General features: G+C 42.3%; 1 protein-coding gene and 1 long non-coding RNA gene across 2 annotated transcripts; one reads left to right on the forward strand and one right to left on the reverse strand.

Annotated features, from left to right (window-relative positions):
• Positions 1-27: 27 nt before the first annotated feature.
• tinagl1 (tubulointerstitial nephritis antigen-like 1) lies at positions 28-21,551 on the forward strand. The gene is made up of 12 exons (XM_044052900.1): positions 28-158; positions 2,934-3,244; positions 5,379-5,445; positions 11,029-11,121; positions 11,206-11,320; positions 13,030-13,156; positions 13,409-13,559; positions 13,661-13,847; positions 14,843-14,888; positions 15,618-15,741; positions 18,618-18,663; positions 18,789-21,551. Exons 2-12 carry the CDS (start codon positions 2,941-2,943, stop codon positions 18,954-18,956), a joined length of 1,428 nt encoding a protein of 475 aa, XP_043908835.1. The 5' UTR covers positions 28-158; positions 2,934-2,940; the 3' UTR covers positions 18,957-21,551.
• Positions 2,235-3,037, reverse strand: LOC122786532. Its single transcript, XR_006362452.1, has 3 exons — positions 2,909-3,037; positions 2,799-2,830; positions 2,235-2,594 (listed from the first exon to the last, which is right to left on the reverse strand). It is a non-coding gene; the product is annotated as an uncharacterized LOC122786532 (long non-coding RNA).
• Positions 21,552-22,485: the final 934 nt, after the last annotated feature.

Raw genomic sequence — 22,485 nt, forward strand, 5'->3', positions numbered from 1 at the left:
AGGAGTGGTTTGTCCTCACCAACCGCCTGTATAAAGAGAAGACAGTCTGACAGGGCAGATCCTGTGAGACGGAGGCAGATTACTTTCCTACCTGAGAACAAGTCCATCGAACAAGCCTCTGTCGGATTACACAACCTGGATTTCTCTTTCAATTTGTGGTAAATCACCCTTTTCTCCTTTTTTTGTCAGCAGCTCTCTGTTTGTGCCAGATTTGAAGCAGGTGCAAACTGAACACCACAGATTCTTTCAAATGTCTTTATTTTTCTGTGTTTGCTGATCTTTTTTCTCTCTCTTTCTCTGCATTTGTCTTTGATGAGGCAAAGGTTCTGAACTTGATGAACTTGAGTTTGTCGTGTCTTGACTGTTGCAGCATATTTACCAACTGGGTGTGGAATTGTATGGAACAATATTCATGTTTGAGTTATAGTCGGCTGCTGAGATTTCTTTTTAATAAGGTCTAGTGAGTGAGTGAGTGGCTGCACCAACACCAGTAATCCCTTAAACCCCCTGTTGTGGTTAAGGCCTTTTTAGACACCTGTATGTGTGTGTGTGTGTGTCATAAATGTCGTCCACTGCCTCTGACCGGTGGGTGTTTTTAAAAATAGAAGTGGTCAGATAAAAGTCAAGGACTGTGTCTCACACAGGGGGAAACGCAACTGAAAGGGCTTTTATGCAGATACACTGAGCCAAGATTCCTGAATGTTCTGCCGGTGGGTGGTGCAGTGATATCTCAAAGTTCAGCGGAGTGAAGGAAAGTGAAAAAAAGTGTTGTCATAAAACATGTATAGGCAAATGTGTAAAGGTTCATCTCACCCAAATTACAATATGCATAGAGTTTGAGTTTCTTATTATTTGGAGATATCCATCTGCAGTGTTTCTGCCTTAACACCAGTTCATGAGTGTACATCTCTCCTGTGTGTGGCATCAGTAGTTTGTTTGGCCACAGCTGTCCAGAGCAGTGATGGCCATATGGAGGCTTTAGTGACACTCTGTCGCTAAATCCTTCTTTCATTAGACTAAAAAGAAGCTGAGACATCAGTATAATAATAAAAAGTATTGAATTAGAATTTTAGTTTTTTAGATGTGTTTGAAATAAAAATAATGAGTTTTACTAAATAGTTTGACACAAACTCATCAGTTATTTAGTCTTTAGTTAAAAACTGAGCCAAACACAATCAAATGACTTACTCACTTTTAAATGATGACATTGATTTTTGCAGCACGTCAGGAGAAAGTTGTCAGCAGGCACCATTAGAGTCATCGCTTTTTTTTTTTTTACACACACACACTTTGACCTGAAGGCTCCAGCAGCTTGTTGAGCAGACTGGTGTTTTTATTGCACTGCTGCCACAACATAACACTTGGGTTAAAAAGGTGGACCAGCCCATCCCATGCTAGTGTGTCTGTGTGTATGTGAGCGAAAGGTGCAGTCATGCAGAAAACTGCACAGCAAAGAACCTTTTTCCGGAGCCCCCGTGTCTATTGTGCTCTGAGATCTGATTGGATAATTAATGATGCTATTTATGTAAGCAGAGGGCCAACCCCACATCTTTGTCCGGCCCCACAAAGACCAGCTCCCATTGACTCACATGAGAGAGACACACTCACACTAACAAGCATAGGGATGGTTTTTTGACCTTTTGTGAGGCTCTTTTATAACACACACACACACACACACACACACACTCCAAGCTAAGCCTGAATAGTGAAGGTGTTACACAACATAGTGACACGTTTGAGATTAAATTGCGCGATGACTGAAACAATAGATGAACTGTATCGGTGCCTCACTGGGCGTGTGGGAGATGAACCTACTGTGTTGGGCAGGACAACACAAGAAAAAAGTCAAACTTAGGACATTGAATCATACAATAGCATCATACAATAGGAGCAGGGGACACCGTGGAGCATTAAAATGTGAAATCAAACGACTTGCTTTTATTTAATCAAACCCTTAAATCAACTAATGCGTAAGTGACTGACTAATTGTTGCAGCCTCAGTCATATTATATCTGAGGATCCAGTCAAGGACAAGGAGACAAAAACATTTTAGGAGGAATATTTCTTCAAATGCTTGAAATTAAATTACATGCACTTTCTTTAATTTGTTCTACAATGGTTGAGAAAGTGCACATTCTGCAGATCACAATCAATCATTTATATATATACACACACACACACACACACACACAAGCCCCAACATGACATTTAGATAAACTTTATTGTCTCCGGGGTCCATTACAACACGAGTAGACTATATCTATTCACCCAGACAACTTCCTCGAGGGTGACAGATTACCTCTGACAGCAGGACATTACTTTATTTCCGTTACTAATCTTGGATGATAGTGGCTCCTCCCTGTGGTAGTAACTGCACTGGTGATTCTGTTTTAGAACATTTAATCACAGCGTGATGACAGTTCAGCTGGATTAAATCCCATTCTAATAGACATGGTGGAAGAGGAATTAAATCCCAGTTTGTACTGCAAAGGACACCTGGAAAAACGAGCCTTTCACCCTCTCTTAAAGGCAACATATTTCAAGTGCTTGTTTTCCATCCATTTTCATATTTAGCTCCTGTTTGTCTTGGCATCCTGAAAGGTAAAGTTGGTTAAGGTTAGCAGAAGTAAGCAGATGATCTCCAATGATCACATGGGCCTTTTTTGGAGCATTCAAATGTATCCGTGTGCTTGAATGCCAGCAAATAAATGAGTGTGTGTGTATATGAATTACACAGCCTGAGGTGGGAAGTGTGTTGGCAGCAGTCACACCATAATTAACCTGCTCTCCTCACTCACCTTTCTCCTGGTGAAGCACTTTGACTGTGTCTCTGGAAAACAAGACAAACATCTTTTATTCCATATTTTAATTATTTTTTTACAGCTTAAATAGATTCACGTTTGCATACATTTCTGTTCCCTTTCCTTTTCCAGATTCATCATGAAGCTCATCCTGTTCACTGTTACTGTGCTGCTCCTGGTGGTGGCAGAAGTTACTGCAGACAGAGTCCTGTCCAGGAGGACCAAGAGGGAGCTTGCGAGTCCCCTCCATGTTGGTGGCGTCAGGGATCCATTTGGCTCCTACTGCGAGAGGAGAGGAGGCTGCTGCCCGGGCAGAGACGACCAGTGCACGGTGCCATACCTGGACACCATCTGCTACTGTGACCTGTTCTGCAACCGCACTGTCTCTGACTGCTGCCCGGATTTCTGGGGTCACTGTTTAGGCGTGGCGCCACCTTTTGTTGGTAAGTATGAGTGCAGATGTGTGCGTCTCTGAGATTTACAGAAGTGTGTGGTATAGGTCTGTATTTTAGGCTTATTCAGTAACACAGAGACCCCACTTACAAGCTATGTGTGACTGGACCACTATGCAGAGCAGCAGGACCTGAGAATGAATTATTATTACACATCTGCTTTTTAAAAAAATACATTACATTACATTACATGTCAGTTAGCAGATGCTTTTATCCAAAGCGACTTACAATGGAATTGAGTACAATCAGCCAGGGGTGGAGTTGAACATGCCACCATTGCGACCATGATGATCTATAAAATAAACATGTGTCCAAGTGTGTCAAGTTTAGCATGAAAACCTCCATATGTGCATGACAATGCTCAACAATATGGAAATAACACAAGCACACATCACGTACCTCCCCCACAGAGACACACCCTTAAATACCAGGTGGGCGCCCCAAAATCACAAAGGTTCCACATGACACCATAAACTCCCGTGTCAGGGTAAAACTTAACAATAAAAAAACGTTACATACATTTTGTAATTATAACATGAAAAGGAAAAATCAAATAAGTATCAGGTGTGTGATGAATTGCAGAAGGTTAAAATATGCTGCAGTAACTTAACCCTGTTACATTAGGAAAAAAGAAATCTACTATGCTATGAAAGCACTTGCCATTTCGTATTCCCTCCTCTTTCGTGCAATCGCCAAGAACGTCACATTTCCATATTCCCCCCCTTCAGCTTGTCTCAGTGCTCAGTTATCTGGACTCTGGACTCACACATGTGTCATGTGACATTCCAGCCGTGCAGAGGTGTAAAAAGTGTCAGCGACAGCAGAGACCTACCTGAGGACAGAGACGGGAACACTAGGCTTCTTATTAACCCAGACAGGGGGAGGGATGAAAGGATGAATGGAGGTCAGGAGAAAGAATGCGGGCAATGCAGAGGGAGGGACAGACAGACAATGAAGGCGGGGTTGGGGGTGGAGGGGCAGCCGGTGCAGGTATGTGTTCCCTGGGTGACAAGGCAGGAAGGATCATGAGGTGGGACCCGTGCACACGAATGTGTGTTCAACACGCACCTCATGATCTAATCAAAGGTTTTGACACCTGAGCAGAAAATACGTGAGTCCTCTTGCTTCGTGCTGCTGTTCAGTCACAGCTGGACTGGAGTTAAATATAGGAAAACAAAATGTGCTCAGTCAAAAAAAATGTCACAACCACCCATTAACACGAAATCACATCGCTGACTGTCAGCTTAACAGTCTCCTGTATATAAATTACCTCTCCATAAAAGTTTGACTTGTCCCACAATGCAGCTAAGCACTAAATGAGTTGTAATTGGCATGTTGAGACAGCTGTGTGGGGAAAATGGGCTTCAGAGTCGTAAATTACACCATCAGCTCAAATCCTTGCACCAGAGGTGAGCAGAACATACACATGCTGCAGATTTCCAGCTGTAAATTCTATATGAAATCCATACTGTGACAGCCCCAGCTGCTGTAAATCAGCTTGTAGATACACTTGGACGTGAGCCTGTCACCAAGTCAGCAGGTGAGGTTGAAAGCTCGAGCGTCGTTGTACGAATTTATTCAAACGTTGCCACTCTTTGCTAATTTTGTGGTTTATGATAATGCAGAGTGAACTTAACGCCCCCACTGGAGCTCACTGATGCTGACTACTGTTTTTTTTGGTGCTCAATTATGATCGTTGCACACTTTTGTCGCCCTGTGCCTCCATCTCAGAGGAGAGGAAAAGTTGAGCGTAATCTGGGTAAAGCATTCCCATGCCTGGGAAGCTGGGATAGAAGCTAACACCACATTCCAAGCCTGGATTACTAGAGCTCAGAACTCCTTAGACCTCACATATTCTGTGTATACTCGTACACAGACCCAGGCATACCGCACACACACACACACACACACTCTCTACAAGTTACTCTTAAGATGGTTTATTGTAGAAGTATTTGAAGGACTATAACCTTTGTGTTTGCATTGTATTAAGTATATTAAGCTGTATATGTAGGTCAGCCTCTGTTTGTATCATTTGTGAGGGAGTGTACTTTTGTGAAATTAGATTTGTGATCTTTGTTACTCATCCACATGAGACTTATAGAACCTTCTCTTTGTCTCCTCTCAGGCAGCTGCGAAAGAAATGGAAACAGGTTCTTTACAGGGCAAACATACAAAGAAAACTGCAATTTATGGTATGTAAACACTACTTTCTTTCTACACTTCTTTCTCTTAACCTCTTAAATCCTGGGCTTTTCCCTCCAATGTCCCTTTAAGTTGCTCAAAGTCAAAAAAACATTCCCCCTCCCTCCGTATGAGCGGTTTACCCACATGTGCTGTCAGTGTACTGGATCTGACACTTCACCTTTAAGTATTAAGAGATCACAGACCAAGACACCATGAGTGCACATTACAACAAATTCAATTGTATGTCTTGTATTTTCGTATTTCGTCAAAGTTCCTATTGACTCAGAGGATTATGTTTTTTTAAACACATTGATCTGAATGCCAATCCCAGCTGACAGGGGGCGAAAGGTGGGTACATCCAGTTCATGGCAGGGCCAACATATAGAGATGAAAACAAAAACTACGGACAATTCAGTGTCCACTTAACCTCCATACAACCTGGACTGGACCTCACGTGCATCAGTTCAGAACGATGCATGTGGCTAGCACTGTGGCCTTGTAGCAAGTAGGTTGCTGTGTGTGTGTGTGTGTGTGTGTGTACACCATGTGTTTATAATAATAAACAACTGATGGTTTTATTACTAGACACAATAATGGCTTTAGGGAGCAATAACTAGTCTTTTTTTCAATCTGGCAATATAGCAATTTTTAGATTCACATTTTGGGTAATCTCACTTTAATAATGACATGAAGTTCATGCCACACACACACACACACACACACACACACATTTTGACGTGTGCAGCAAATGTGCAGGTCTACCCAATAAAATGAATGATGGCTGAATTCCATTTTGCTGCTGTAGTTTCAGTGTGCTCGTCACACTGTTGTAGCTTATGCAGATGCTGAACAGGAGAGAGTTCCTGAAACCATACCAACTATATATTTAAAGGCAGAGAATTACTGAAATGTAACTGTAATTACTTTGTTTGTCTATAGTGATGTTATGCCAATCACTCCCAAATGATCCCAACTGAGAAACATCCTGACTCCTTGAGTAGATCTCAACAGGGTCCCATTATTTTGTCCACTTCAAGGTTACTGACCTTTAAACAAACCACTGTTCATTATATTATGGTCCTGACCTTAAATGAAGAGGTCCTAAAAGCAGTTTTTTAGATAAGATTGCAGTGACTCAGTGAGCTGGCTTGTATCTCCTTGGCTCCTTGTGTAATTTTCTGAGTGGACAACTGTCAACGAGACATTGCACAGTTGTTGACGTACTTGGGACGAGGAGAGATGGAGGAGGTTATAAGAGTGGTGGCAGAAAAAAAAAGGAAAACTGAATTCCTCACCTGTGCTCACCTCTATGGTTCCTCACATCTGCGTAATCAGATGTTCCTCAAAGACACTGTACATGAACACGTGTGTGAACATGCACACTTGCGTGTTAATGTAAAGGTAACATCTATTTGTGCATCCGCTGTATATTTAGTTGCATGCGAGTGAGTGTTTGTCCTGACACGTCCAACTTAAACCAGGCTGACCTCACTGATCTCCAAATGATCCTGTTTAAGCATCCTGCTCATCTCCTGAAGCTGGTGTGTCAGTTTGGTCCAGGGCTGAGGTCTGACTCTTTAATTAGACAGCTCAGTTGGGTTTGACCTAAAGGGTGTGATGGGTTTGCAGATAGGCGAGGATAAGTTGATGAATGGCAGGCCTCACATTTTTCTTCAGGAAAGACTTTTGTGCTTAAAAATAACCCCCAGTGTTCCTGGTAAAAAAAGAAGAAGCATTTTTTCTGCTAACTCCTCCTTTCTACACCAAACAAAAGAGTGTTTTGTGCGTACGCTCTCACACAGGCTTGTTAAGGCAATACACATGGACGCTTGAAAAATTGCACCACAACTATGGCACACAGGGACAAACACTCCCTTTTCCTGCACCCACTCCTCCTCACTTATTCATTTCCCAGATGTGTGTCCTCCCTGGCTGGAGGAGGAAGACAAGCCTTCCGCTTTGATTCCATGGACAGCTTTTCCTCTTCTCCCTCCAGTCACTCATTAGCAATGATGGAGCCCCCACGCGCACTGTACTGTGCTATTTCTCAGTGTAGTGGTTATTTCAAGACAGACAGAGGCAACAGCGAAACACGGTTAGAGAATCACTGAAAACACAAAGAATCACCTACAAAAAGTTCAGTAAATTCAGCTAAAAAACCACTTCTTTATTAAGAATAAATCCATTCCATTCCATTATTGCTCTTGCTTGACGAGTCTAGGGTCATGCTGGAGATGGCATCGTGTGTAGAGTCAAATTCTTGTCACGTTGGGGTTTCTCCTCCGCACTAGATGATGGGTCATCGTTGGTCTGAACCCCCCCCCCCTTGCCACAACAAGACCAGACCCAGAGGGAGTTGCTTCTTCTTGTCCGTGCCCCTGTGTTGCTGCTGCTTAGACAAAAGATGAATGATGCAGAGTACAATAATATTACATTGTTTCTGCTCAATGGCCACACGGTGGGTGAAGTGGTTAGCACTCTTGCCCTGTCGGAGCAAAGGCCTTTCTGCATGGAGTTTGCATGTTCTCCGTGTGTGTGTGTGTGTGTGTGTGTGTGTGTGTGTGTGTGTGTGTGTGTGTGTGTGTGTGTGTGTGTGTGTGTCTTGTTCAGGTTCTCTGGTTTCCTCCCACAGTCCAAAAACATGCAGATTTGGGGATTAGGTAAATTGAACACTCTAAATTGACCGTAGGTGTGAGTGTAAGTGTGAATGGTTGTTTGTCTCTATATGTGGCCCTGTGATGGACTGATGGCCTGTCCAGGGTGTACTCTCGTATTTTGCCCTATGCCACCTGAGATTGGTACAGTCCCCCCCCCACCCTCATGTAGAGGATAAAGCAGTAGAGTATGGATGGATGGATGTTTCTGTTCACGAAGACCAAACAGATGCAGAGTAGTGATTTCACCAACAAAAAAAAACCACAGAAAGTTATGCACTGCAGCTTTTACACAATCATTACAAACGTTATCTTTCTGTACAGTATCATTACAGAAATAAGTGGGGTATTAGGAAAAAAAATAAAAAATGCTCATATGTGCAGTCATGTGTGAGAAGATAAGTGTCATGATAAGTTTGGCAGACTGTTGTAGTTGTTTTAATGAGATCTCCTGCTTTTCCTCCCTGAGGCCTTTGGCATTCTGATAACATCTTTATCTCCTCCAAATCATCTGAAACGTGGCACCGCCTGCTCGCACTAGCGCTCTCCTACAGAAGCAGCTATGCTTCATCCTGCTTGTACCGTACTTCAGATTGGACCTCAGACAACGCCACCTTGGACTTTTTTCTACACTGTCGATGGTGCAGATAATGTCAGATTAGAGCGCACACAAAAATGGCTCTGTTCCACTGACCTGGCAGGTGTGTGTGTGTGTGTGTGTGTGTGTGTTGTCTCCTCAGTCGAGACGGTCTCTGTCTCCACAAAGAATGTGACAGGGATGTGAAACTTGGTTTCTCACTGTCAGATCTTGGATTTCATCCCTCTTGTTTCCATAAGTCTGTCATTGTGTGTATGCATGAGAGAGACCCCCGGCTCTATTTCTGTGTGAATTTACGGTTTTGTTTTGACCCTCTGTCACTGAGCTGCATGCCTTTTTGTTCCTGCGGCTGAAGCGACTGAGGTCCCGGAGGTCAGAACAATCTTACAGTCTTCTGCAAGAAAAATTAGACTTAAAGGTTCCAGTCCCTGGACAAACAGTCACATGTCTAAACTCTGCTATTGTGTTTATACAATGTGCATGTAGGTGTGTGTGTGTGCGTGTGTGCGTGAGCTTGAACATTGTCCTTGTGTCCCAGCAGGGAGGTGGGCAGTTTGACAAGTGATACAGACTCTAGGATGCAGTGTGACCGAAAAGGAATTTGACCATTTTATCTTTATGTGTGTGTGTGTGCGTGTGTGTGTGTGTGTGTGTGTGTACACTTGTATTTGTAACCTCTTTAGGACCCTTTCTGTTGTAAACTCTGACCTTGTCAGGACCAGTAGTCCTCATGGAGACCAAAACTTGGTAATAAAGAGGCAGGATGTCATGTAATTTCTTAGAAACTGGTTGAGTTAAGGGCTCATATATGAGATTGTGGTTAGGCTAAGGTTAGGGTTAGACATTAACTGGTTATGGTTAGCGATAATAATACCGCCGTCAAAATGAATGGAAGTCAATGCAGAGTCTTTAAAAGGATAGCTGCGTGAACCTGTGTGTGTGTGTGTGTAATGATCCTCCTGGAAAGGTTCCCTACTCTGTATCAGTAAACATAATTTCTCAGGAACAGTAGACTTAGATAACAGTCTATACAAGTCTGCATGGGAAACACCCCTCATTCTTTTTCTCTCTGTGTTAGTTCTTACAATGATGGAAATCACACTGGCATCATCATGACACAATATATTCTACTTTACTCAGTACATACTGTAGGTTCAGCAACTCTTGTCACACAAGAGAAACCACATGAAAACACAAATGAATATTAAAAATAAGCCAAATGTCAAAACGTTTGCAGTTTATTTTGTTGCACAATGGTCAGCCTTTAAGCCGAGTATCAGCTCTAAAACGGAATCCTGCAACAAACCAACGTGTCATTGGTACAGTTCAGTTTTTGTGTTGAAAAAACAAAACACAATGGGAGGTTGAAATAGTTTGTTACCTTTGGACAGAGCCAGGCTAGCAGTCTTTAGGGTTTATGCTAAGCTAGGCCAAATGACTATAGTGCAGGCATGAGAGCAGTGTTTCCTCATTTAACTTAAAACAAAAGGTATTTCTTCTTCCTTCACAGACATTTCTCTAGAATAAATACTGACATAAGATGTGACTTTTACAAATGTATAAATTAAATGAGTAATTATGTTATGTTCGATTGTCCATGCAGCTGCCTCTGAGAAAGGGTCATTGTAAAAAAAAACAAGGATATTTTGATAAAACTACACTTTTTATTGAGCAACAGCTGAAATAATTTACTCTGAAGTATCGATGAGGGGTGAACTGTAGTCGTGTGCACACAGTTGTTATCAATGACAGTGACTCATCCGAGTGAGTCAAGTTTCTGTCGCACATTTTTCTAGCGTATATAAATCCCTCCATCTGACCTCGTCATTTTCTCATACAAGACAATTGAGATTTTCCCCCACCATTAATGTCACTGCATTGCACATGCTCACAGATTAAGGGGAGTTTAAGATTCAGTGGCGCCAGAAAAAGGTAGATCTCTCTCTTTATATGATTTGTTAAAGGTTGCATCTGTCTTAAAACTACAAAACAAACCTTTCTATGGGGACGATAAAGGGACATTACTTGGAGGTTACACACCCACGTACAAGTAAAGCGAGAGTATCTGAACACTAATATCCTGCTTTTTCATCTTTATCACGTCTTCATTCCCTCTCACTAAAAAAAGAAGTGCATTCTGCAGCCATAAAAGGCTGAAAGTTCCCTCGAACATTTCCTTCTCTTTACTGTAATTCTTCATAATTCATGTCTTATTTGGGAATTCCGGGAAACCTCGGCATATTTGTCCGAGATGGTCTTCCCACCTTAGCTTCTGACTTCATACATCGGATACATTTCAAGGTCTCACATCTCACTGTCTTTACTGTGTGTCTCTCCAGTACCTGTGGGACTACAGGGCGATGGGAGTGTGAGCAGAACGCCTGTCTGATGGATCCGGACATGATTCATGCAGTCAACAGAGGAAACTATGGGTAAGAAGCAAACCCATAATCACACACATGTAAACACAACATATGGATACAAATGTTTTGTTGTTCTTTTATGACACATTTCAGGTGGAAGGCGGCTAACTACAGTCAGTTGTCTGGCATGACTCTGGACGAAGGGATCCGGTACCGCCTGGGGACGCAGAGACCCTCCAAGACTATCATGAACATGAATGAGATGCAGGTACAGGACTGTCTTCATTTTCTTTATTTGGGGTTTTCATGACCTGACTGACCAAACAAATGACCAAATGAAATTCTCAAAGACACAGAAACAATACTCTTTCATTCTTTCCTCAAATTCCCTTTTGTCCAGTCATGAATCCCCACATCTGACATCTGCCCTGAGGTGGCAAGAGAGATAAAATGTTTCTTTATGTGTTGCTAGTCGCATAACCTCTTACACCCCTTTAACCCTGGATTTCACCATAAACTTTTTTTATATTTTAAAGATATTCCCTATGAAAATAAAATAAAATTTACACTGATATTAACTGATATTAGTCAATATTTCTTCACGTATATACACTCTGTGCTTTTCATCGGCCAGAAACTCAAGAAAAAGAGAAGAGAGAAGTATAGTTGTGCAGGGTGTGAGTAAGTGTGGAAAACTAGTTTTGTTGTGGCTTTTCATGCTTCCTCTAAATCTGAGATTTGTCGATGACAGGTTTTATGATCTATTACCAAACAAGGGAGTGCTGATCAAAAATTTTTTTTTTTTTTTACCTAATTATAGTAGCATGCTGGTATGTGATGGCGTTTCCGTCTGGAACCTCTGTCTGCTCTCAGCCACTCAGTCTTTGTTTACATTTCACCCAGACAGATTACATAAGACGGAACCAAAACACCATGCAGGGAGAAGATGGAGGTTCATGGTGGCAGTGTCCTCCTCAGTCTGCACCTCCCCACCACTGCTCCACACCCATCCCTTCATCTCTCCATCTATCCCTCCTCACTTCCTTCTTTACGTCTCGTATGCAGCATTCCTTGACTTCTTCCACCTGTAAATTCTCAACTTCTCCTCCTCCTTCCGCCGTGTGCGTGTCCCCACCTGTGGCAGGGGCTGGATCAGAGCCTTGTAGCCCATTCATAAATATTTCTCTCTCTCTCTCTTTAGTTTCCTGTGTGTCTGCTGACTCCTGCGTAAGGGGCGTAAAACTGGAAATGACTTTTCCCCATTCACGCAGACACTTACAGTACCGTATCACGGCAGCTTTTATCACTCCTTCAGGTGTCTGATTTGTTGGACTCTGGACCCTCCACAACTGTAACTTTGTGAACAGTGGTACATTCCTGAGTTATGTATGAGGTGGTGATCTGTTCCCTGAATACCTCACTGTTTAATCAGAGGAATGCAGCTCAGGCAGCCAACCTCTTAATGAGTGAGAGGAGCAGGAAGTTGCACAGCGGCGTGTGCTGCGTTTCCACACATTACAGGAAGATTAGGAGAGCATACGACTTGGAGAGGAGACTAATGGATTGAGCATGTTTGGCATCCGGGAAGCACCTCGGAATGAGTGTGCTCTATCAGACAAATATGTGCCTGATAGACCACACCCTTGTACTATTTAAGAATTATCACCATAGAGGCAAAGGCCCTTCTGAATCCTGTGACTACTGTTGGGGCAAATAGTCAGTTATACATGAAATGGTCTAAAGGTTTTGTATCAAAGGTTCCATTATCAGAGATTCCTCCTGGGCTCAATAATCCTAATCATCAGTGAATAAGAGATCATTTCTCTCTTACCTGTCAGTTATGATAACTGTTTTTCCAAAGTATTATTTTAGTATGTTTTTCTAGAACAGTCTAGAGGGAACACAGGAGTGATTAAGCTGTCAGGACGAGGACTATCATGAGACCACTCTGACTTTGACTTACTGTGTTTCTCTTAGATGAACATGGATCCACAGAGTGACCAGCTGCCGTCCTACTTCAACTCGGCAGAGAAGTGGCCAGGGAAGATCCACGAGCCGCTGGACCAGGGCAACTGTGCTGCTTCGTGGGCTTTCTCCACTGCAGGTAGGACTGGAACATGATTTATTATAGTAGGGAATGGTATGGAAAACATGGGATACTATTACAAGACATGCTGAAACATAAAAACACACAGATGCTCTGTGCAGACAGAGACAAAGTTCAGTCACCTGAAAAGAATTGATGGGTGTGTAGTTTCCTGCATTTTAGAACTTAAAGAAGAAACGTATGATTAGATGTGTTCATAAATATGTTTTGGCCTGTATAGTTTGTAATAGACCCAATTATGTTCACCAGCTGTGGCCTCGGACAGAATCTCCATCCAGTCAATGGGTCACATGACTCCTCAGCTGTCTCCCCAAAATCTTATTTCCTGTGACACACGCAACCAGGGAGGCTGTGCAGGGGGGCGCGTCGACGGAGCCTGGTGGTACCTCAGGCGCAGAGGGTAAAGCCTTTCTTTTAAACAAACAACGCAAGCCATTTTATTTACTTTATTGTGTTCTAATATGTTGTGTTGATCATCTCACCTCTCCTCCCTGTTCACAGAGTGGTGACAGAAGACTGTTACCCGTACGTACCTCCTCAGCAAACACCAGCGGAGGTGGGGCGATGTATGATGCAAAGCCGCTTAGTCGGGCGGGGGAAGAGACAGGCCACGCAGCGTTGTCCCAACACAGTCAACTACCACAACGAAATCTACCAGTCCACACCGCCCTACAGGCTCTCAACCAATGTAAACACACACAATGCAGATGCACACAAACATCTCTCAAACTCATAAAAGGCGATCCTGCATCAGTTCAAGACGAGGCTCCAGTGAACATGTTGCTTCTATAAAATCACTGTACAGTTTTGGGACTTAATCAGTAGAAATCATTTCTCTGAAGTGTTTCATGCACACTCCCTTCCTACGTACTTTCTTTAGGATGTGGAATGTGTGGGATTAAGTACTCAACAGCGCGCACACTTGTGTGTTGGCCAGCTTTCATGGTCCCGGCAGGTGAAAGATATTGGATGAACATGGCAGTGATTTCATCAGACCAATTTTTCAGACTTTGCACTTTAGACATCATAAATAATAATCATGATATTGATATCACTTCAAGTGCATCAGTGTGTCTGGATTTTGATTTACATGTTTACCTTCTTACAGTATATCAAATAACTCCACTCTTACTAAGCTTCTTCTTTAAAATGCAAAATGCATGCTCTGGCTGGTTTGGTTTCGGGCTGCTTAGAAACATGGCTGCGCATCCTGACAGCCAGCAAGCGGAAGCAAGGCCCTTGTCAAAAGTAAATGTAAAATGTATTGTACGAAATTTTTATTTTATTTTAAATGATTATACATTTTCCACAAGATTCTTATGGGTACTTTTAAAATACCCTCTTCGAGTCTACAGTACTGCATGACAGCACTTCTGACCTTTTATATTTGTAATTATTGTTCAACTCCATTATTATTATTGCATCCATCCAGGTTAAATTACAGATAATGCCTCTCAAAATCATTATAGTCTGTTGTTTTCTGTCACCCAACGTCTCGTGAAGTCAATAAGCCCAGCATTAAGGCCTGAGTCGAGGGCCCTGCACTGAATCTTGTTATCTAAGTTTTATCATCATGGGTGGGGGGTGTTGTTGTCATCCTTCCAATTCCCTGACATGTAACGATCTTTCTGTCCATCTCTCTCTGCTCTGCCTATCAATTCTTCCTTCCGTCTTGTCTTTCAGCAAAAGGAGATTATGAAGGAGATCATGGATAATGGCCCTGTGCAAGGTAATGTGATGCCTCCGTGTGTTTCTTGTTTGAAAATCCACTTGTAAATTGTATATTAATGCTAATGTTTGCTCTCAGTGTGCATTACTGCTTCCCCCATGGGACGCACAAATCTAGATATGTGCAACTTAAAGCCTTATGTTGGGTATATGACCTAGGATGATGTCATGCTTGACCTTATCACTCTGAGGGTTTTGCCCAGGTTTTCAACTTTGACCTCATTTGGTTAGTCAGAAAAGATGGGTCGACATGTCAGGGCAGTTGATCTGCCTTTCCTTCACAAGCCCGCCTCTCTGTCTGCTGCCCATCTGGACCATTGTCCGATCAGAGCAGTCTCATGTGGTGTGTGTGTGTGTGTGTGTGTGTGTGTGTGTCTCTTTAGCAAGAATCGCTGGCTTCACATCAAGTTTCCTTTTTTGTGTCTGACTTTTTTTTAGACATCATGTATTTTAGTACATCAGTGTATTTTTATAAGTTTCATTTTCTCAGACGCGAACATGGGATTTAGAGGGACTTTCTGAGCTTCATATCCAAAAGGATATTACCTTTTAAGAAGGAAAATGAAAGCTGCATGGAAAAAACCCCTCACACAATTACTTTTTTTTTGATTATTACACTACGATTTTTTTTAATTCCCCCTTTAACAATAGATTCAACTGTGTGGAATGTCATATTGTGTGTGTGTGTTACATCCGCTCACTAATTCTCCCTGCCTGTGTGTTCTTACAGCGATTATGGAGGTCCATGAGGACTTCTTTGTCTATAAGAGTGGGATCTACAAGCACACTGATGTCAGCTTCACTAAACCTCCACAGTACCGCAAACATGGGACACACTCAGTCAGGATCACTGGGTAAGTTACCACTATACAGTGTCACTTTAGACTGTATAACGCCTTTATATTATGGTTGTTTGAATGGTTGCACATACTGTACTGACAAAAAGCCTCAGTTTTAACCTTTGACATATTACAGTGATCACAGCATGGCCACGAGTAGACGTGTTCTCTTTGCACAAACCCGATTAGACCCAACATAAACACACTGGGTTTTGAGATAGTGGTGGGATTTTTACGATGAAAGATTTTCTTCAGTCTAAGTAATCGGGCAGGAAAACCACGTGCTGTGTCTCACAAACTTTACACTTCTCACTCTCCTCCCAGCACATGTCTGGTTTCACTGCTGCTACATGCTCAACAGTCACCGTTTCAGCAGAAATCTTATTTATTAAGGATGAATCAGATTTTAATTGAAGCAGCTGCTGCTCTTAGTCCTAATTCAAAGCTTTGTTTGCACGTGTGTTTGAACAAGAGGGCCGAGAGTGTACGTGTGGATACGCTTCCCTCCAGGTCTATTGCTCTCACAGACACACCTTTGGCTACACTCCTCCGTCTGCCCTCGACTCCTTTATCTAGTAAGAATGGCGACCACAAATATGCAGGCGGGCAGACGGCTGACACACCTGGATTACATTCCCCCACCCTCTTTGTCTCATTTCCCACCCTGTCTCCATCACTCTCCTGCCACGACTCCTCTCGCTGTCTCCATCCGTCTCTTCATCGCCGCTCAGACTGCCTTATTACTGACCAGCCGTCCTGCTACTGACTACTCTTGCTTTCATTCGGGCAGACAGGTGGTTGTTTGCGGCTGATTTTATGTGCTGTGTGGAGAGCAGCACGAAGCCGGAGGTTCTGACCTGTAGAATGTCATAACTTTCAACACAGGACACCCGCCTGTTAGTCACCCAGCTGTTTTTTTAAGTGAGGTCAATGATATGTTCCTGCTCACTAGTCCCACTTTCCAAATCAGTGAACTAAGCAGCTACCTTGTAATGGGTCCATTGTGGAGGCTGAGGAATGTGTGTGAGAGAGAATTTGACTGCACATTGATGGATGGATGGATGGATGGATGTTAAAGCTTGTCCCAGACTCTGAAATAATAATAATACAAAACCTCCAGACAGCTGACTTCAGCACTATGATAAAATCAGTCTCTCTGGTTTTGTCTGACTGGCCATAAATGAAGACATAATATAACCTGTTGAGAGGGGGGGGGGGATCTTCAGCTTTTCCTGTACCTTTTGTGTGCACGTCTTCTTTCATCATGAATAGACATGTAAATGATAAACATTCAACCAACCGGTCTTTAGCCGGTATAAATCACATTCCTGCCCTGAGATGTCTTGTTGGGGTGCTGTGCATGTCAGGATCCCACTCTGTGGACTGTAATTACATCTCACCCTGACTTTTTTTTCAATAAACCGTGGAGATGTGCCGGGTGTGAGGCAACGCTGAGGATACCCAGCTTCCCTGGAGGCATCCTGCTTTTTGACACCTGTCTGTGATTCATCACCGGTCACTGTGTGAGTGGATGTGGATGGAACAGTGGCATTGGTGTGGGGACAGATGGAGTGAAGCGCTAACCTGCCAGCCACGAGTATCCGTATGTCTACATAGGCCAAATCCCATCGCGATACGTTCCTTTAAGCCAGGGCCTGGGAAAGTTTGTGGAAAGAGCATTGAGGTCCACTGTGGTGGAAAGGTCTTTGTCCGGGCTGCCGACTCTGGCTGCACCGGACAGAAAGAAGGGATCAGTGCCCTGGAGAAGAGGTCAGGGGGTTGGTTGAGGGCCGGTGGGGTGAAGCGGGCCACATGGGCACAGTAGTCTGCCCATCATTGTCCCCCGACTGAGCAAGTGAGCTGATTGGAGGCTTGATTAGAGTTCAGCAGAGGTACAAATCTGTCTGTCAAAATAAAAACAGACAGGAAAGCATGCAGATATTTACATACACACACATATACGCTATAGGTGACACAAATCACATCTCTCCGGTCTTTGTCAGATTATAATTAGGAATGTGATGATTACACAACTGTCTCTAAGGTGTCTCTCTGTGGTTTATGTCGCGTCTCCAGTTATGGAAACTCTGGCCTAATAAAGTCACTTGCTGATAGAAGGCTGGCACTATCTATGAGGGCTGTGGTGGTAGACTGCTGAGTCTGAGACCTGCCACTTTGTTTCCCTGCATTCCTGTCCTCTATAAAAGATAACAAGTGGTCCACACTGGGTCTCTCTTGGGACATGAAAGGCTCAGAGTGCAAAAACAGGATGGGAATAAGCTTTGGGAGAATGTTTTAATCATAGCTACCAGAAACTGTTTGCGGCTAAGCTAAAATGAAAGTGCAAAGCGTGATGGAAATTCATGGGCCTTTGCCAGGTTTTTCCTGAGAACAAAGCTGCTGGAAAAGGGAGGTGGACAAGATAAGCGTCTGTGTTCAGACTGACATGTTTGTGTGTTTTTCATCACTGGTTGGTTGTGTTGTCTATGCTATTGATGGGGCACAGGGTGTGTTTGCTTCCTCGTAACCTTCCGTCTACTTCCTGATTCCCGTGAGTATGGAAATAGCAGAGGAAAAGGGGAATTCCGTGTTCTTTGGATTGGATAGACATAGGAGTGGAACTAGGTGGTGTCCAGCCATAAATACTCTGTTTTCAGGATGTTTTTTAACTTGATGAAACATAACTCCCCCCCCACACACACTTAAACACTACTTTAAACCCCTTCCTGGTTTCTTTATTAATAATACCAAGTGCTTCCAAGTGATCACATTCCATAGAAATGTTCAGACAGCATGTTTGTTGGAAATCATGCACACATTCACCTTTTATCCGTAGCCCTGTAACTCTGACACAGCTGTTGAGTAACCACATTTTCTACTTTTTGCACCAGGTGGGGAGAGGATAAAAACTTTGATGGGACATCGAGAAAGTATTGGGTAAGCTCATTTTTACAAAAATGTACTTGAACTTGCGACACTGTCAAATCATCCTTTTAAAAAGTTCCTTTTACCATATCAGAAAATGTGAAAGCTGTCAAACCTAATCACAATCTATGTTCCAGATTGCTGCCAACTCGTGGGGGAAGAACTGGGGAGAGAACGGCTACTTCCGCATCGCTCGCGGCGAGAATGAGTGCGAGATTGAAGCATTTGTAATTGGAGTGTGGGGCAGGATCGCGATGGAGGACATGCACAAACATCATCACCACCATCGCCGCAGACACATTTAGAAACACAACAGATGTTGTTTTTATCCCACGTATTGTAGGGTGTTGCCCCAGAGGAGAATCACAGCAAGAGTCTGAAAGCATCATCATTTTCCCTTGTCCACTGAAATGGCTCGGACAGCCACAAAACCAACAACAGAGCCCCCGATTGTTCTCCTTTTTCACCTTGCTTAAATCTGGGGATTACTCCCCCTCTCCTCCATTTTAACCATTTTAAGAGAGCGCCCTCTCCAAATTTCTCCAGGAACTTAAGGTTTATGTCACCAAAAAACAAAGGAAAAACCAAGCAAAAGTGCTTTTGTTTCCTTGCAGTGAAAACACCTCAGGTACCAACTGTTCCAAAGAACCACACATCCCACAATCCTCAGTAATATCAGGTGAAGGCCCAAGATGAGGCTCAGTCTGATCTTTTTAGGCTTTCAAGTGTCAATGTGAACCTTTTACTTTTCTGTAGCTTTCTGTAGGACAGAGAACAGGAAATCTGAGAGTCAGATTAGCAGACATCAGACCCCCTCAGTGTGTCACACACCCAGCTCAACCTCGTAACGCAATAACATCTCATAGATGCTCTTGGTGACGTCCACCTGTCAGCCATACATGGTCACCGCTTGGTTTAGAGTTAGTAGCTGCAGGGAAAACAGTTGCGCACACATCCTAGTAAAAACGAGACCAATCCATCACTGGAAACGTGAGCTGATGCGCGAGTGTCACATCACCAACATTTCTGGACAACTGACACGTCAACTGACAGTGACTGACAATTAGAAGTCGTCAAATGCCAAGAATTGTGACATAATAATGTAACAGGTTAAACCGTGACCTTCTTTTGAAAGAATACAAGTGTCAGTGGATATGTTTCTTCTATCTAAGACACCAGGTGAATTCATTTATTTTCTGCCAAGATAATAAACGGTAGATAAAAATAAGAGAGACGTGAATTCTGCCATTCCTGACCCTGACCATCTTATTTAAGAGATTAAAGAAGAAAAACCAGTTTCCAGCATTTCAGAGGGTAAGAAGAAACAAGAGACAGGAAATAGAGTTGTTTAGACCACTAAGAAAAAAAAAGACATTCTTGTATAGTTGTCTTAAATTGCTTTCATTTGTTTTGTATACACTGTTACAATTTTGAGCTAAAGATGTTTTTGCAGTTATATTTTAAAGTTTTATTTTAATACAAATGTACTGTATTTAGTGACTGTCATAACACATGCATCACGTGGCTGATTTTCTGCTCGTACACAGCTGTAAATCTTTTTTTGGGAGGGGGAGGTCCATACATTCATACATAAGTCTTAAGTTTGATGCATTTCATATGAAGCCACTTCTCACTAATGCTGAAAAAAAACACCAACTCACACAGATTACATATAAGCTGTTCTGCATGTTTCTTTATATTCCGCTGGGAATTGATCATGTTCCAACTTCTCAGCCCTGGGCTTGTTGTTGCTACAGTGTCATAGCTCTTTGTGATGTCAGGGTTGAGGGATTTTCTGATCCTTTTCAAACACAGCCTCACTTAAAAAGAAAGAAACATAGAGTATTATTACACCTCACCTTAAATTACATCGGTGTGTCATTCAAGTGCAACTTGAAAAGGATTCTATATTTATTCTTTATTACTATCAGGTCTTGTGATCTCTTTTTAAGGCATGGATCAGTAGATGGATTTAAAAGCAAAGCGAAAATGTCTGGATGGACGCACAATGTGCAGCGTGCTGGAGGGAGATCAGACGTTGTTTCATTACATGTTCTCACTGAATGTATGGTTTAAGTTTTCATTTTGAAATAAGCAGTGGTAGTAAAGAAACATGTAGGGCACCTCCGACCTAGGATTCACACCAGCGTTGACAATACCCAGAGAACAATGTGAGATTATTTATGTTTTTATTTGCTAGCTGCATTTAGCATCATTAACATTAATTTATACAGGAGTGGCATCAACGTGAGATATATTTAGCTCTCTTAGTGGACCGTGTTCCCTACATGCACCTTAGGACCAAGATGATCCTTCAGCCATTTTAAGTCTGTCAGCTGAGATCATTCTAGCAGTGAGATGGTTTTGAGAAAGAGAAGCATCGTGTGAAAACAGACAAATGAGTTTGTTCATGCAGAGGACGATACAGTGGACTCTGACCAAAGCTGGAAACATTTCATTTTGATTGTGCAGAGATATGTTGTTTTTTTGTGTGTTTTCAAAATGTATTTTGCTTAGATTACGGATTAGCTTTTCAACATAAGGTTTAAATAGGACTAGTAACACAGTTGTTGCTCAATACTTTTTTTGCAAACTCCTATCCATAGAAAATGAGCCAAACACTTCTCTCCAACTACACCTCTAAACACAGCTGCATCACACATCCACTCATAAGTTGTGTATTTTATGTAAAATGTATGTAAACCACTTAGTCGACATGTAGACTTTATTTATGATCCGATCAGATGTGTAAATGACATACCTTTTTATTCTTTGTTTTTTTTTTTTTTTCTCCCTGTTTACCCGTGCAATTGTTTTCCTGTCTTGTGTATTGTGTGCACTAAATGCATTACCACGTTAGTGTTCACCTGTGCGGCACAATAAAGTCTTTCCAAAATGGCTCGGGTTGTATTTTGCATTTATAGAGGGCGAAGTTATGTGGAAAAAATGTTTTAGAATTTAGATTTATTTTAGACAAGGTGTGTGGTTTTCAGGAATGTTTGGGATCAGCCAGCGTGGAGAGACTGGTGAGCGTTCAGGGAGAAGAGGCTGGGTAGGATGTGTATTTCCAAGGATCTGCTGTGTCGACATAATTTTGCAGTACTAAATTTTCCAGTACAACTCAATAACATTGACTGGTGAAAGACCAATGTTTTTTTTTGTCGCATAATAATACTGTTTGTACAGTATACATTGTTTTTCAGCACAAAACTGCCTTCTCCTGCCTTAAATTAGTCTGTGATTTCTTTATGTGTTTGTGCCTCTGTGTCCCACCAACACACCTGGCTGCACATCTGCCACAGAGAGGGACAGTGCTGTTTGAAGTGTGCAAAATTGCAGGTCTGTAAAATTAGCCATATTAAGCAAACAGCTTCTGTCAGTGAAAAATACCAGTTGTGCAGTTTGTCTAACGGTGTGTGAGTGAGAGCAGATCTATGGCCGTGGGTGACCTTAACCTTGCATTCCTGAGTTTAATATTTCATCTATGAAATGTTTCAATGAATTTTGAGTATGTATTCCTCAAATTAGGTTATTCTTTAACTTTAAGTCCACACTGGGACCAAGCATTACATTCTTTAAACTAAAGCAACAGAGTGGGTGTGCAGCTGAGATGATCGCTCTAACTTTCTGTGTCAATTCACAAGAAAGATAATAGTGCACATAAACAAAAGAATGAGGGTGATGATGCTACTCTTTCAAAGAAATCTCATACTGTACCTCTTTGTGTTTGTTGTGTAAACTACATTATGTTTTCAGGTAAAACACACTGCAATTAAAATACACGACTAATAATTGACCAAGCCTATTTTGGGCAAAGCAACATTTAAGGGCTTA

Source organism: Solea senegalensis, linkage group LG20 (assembly GCF_019176455.1).
Source record: "Solea senegalensis isolate Sse05_10M linkage group LG20, IFAPA_SoseM_1, whole genome shotgun sequence".
NCBI lineage: Eukaryota > Metazoa > Chordata > Actinopteri > Pleuronectiformes > Soleidae > Solea > Solea senegalensis.

Bases quoted from the DNA above. Each gene is read 5' to 3' on its own strand.
- tinagl1 (XM_044052900.1), top strand. From the start codon at position 2,941: ATGAAGCTCATCCTGTTCACTGTTACTGTGCTGCTCCTGGTGGTGGCA. The intron at 13,157-13,408 runs GTAGGACTGGAA...TATGTTCACCAG, and splicing joins GTGGGCTTTCTCCACTGCAG to CTGTGGCCTCGGACAGAATC. The intron at 15,742-18,617 runs GTAAGTTACCAC...TTTTTGCACCAG, and splicing joins CACTCAGTCAGGATCACTGG to GTGGGGAGAGGATAAAAACT.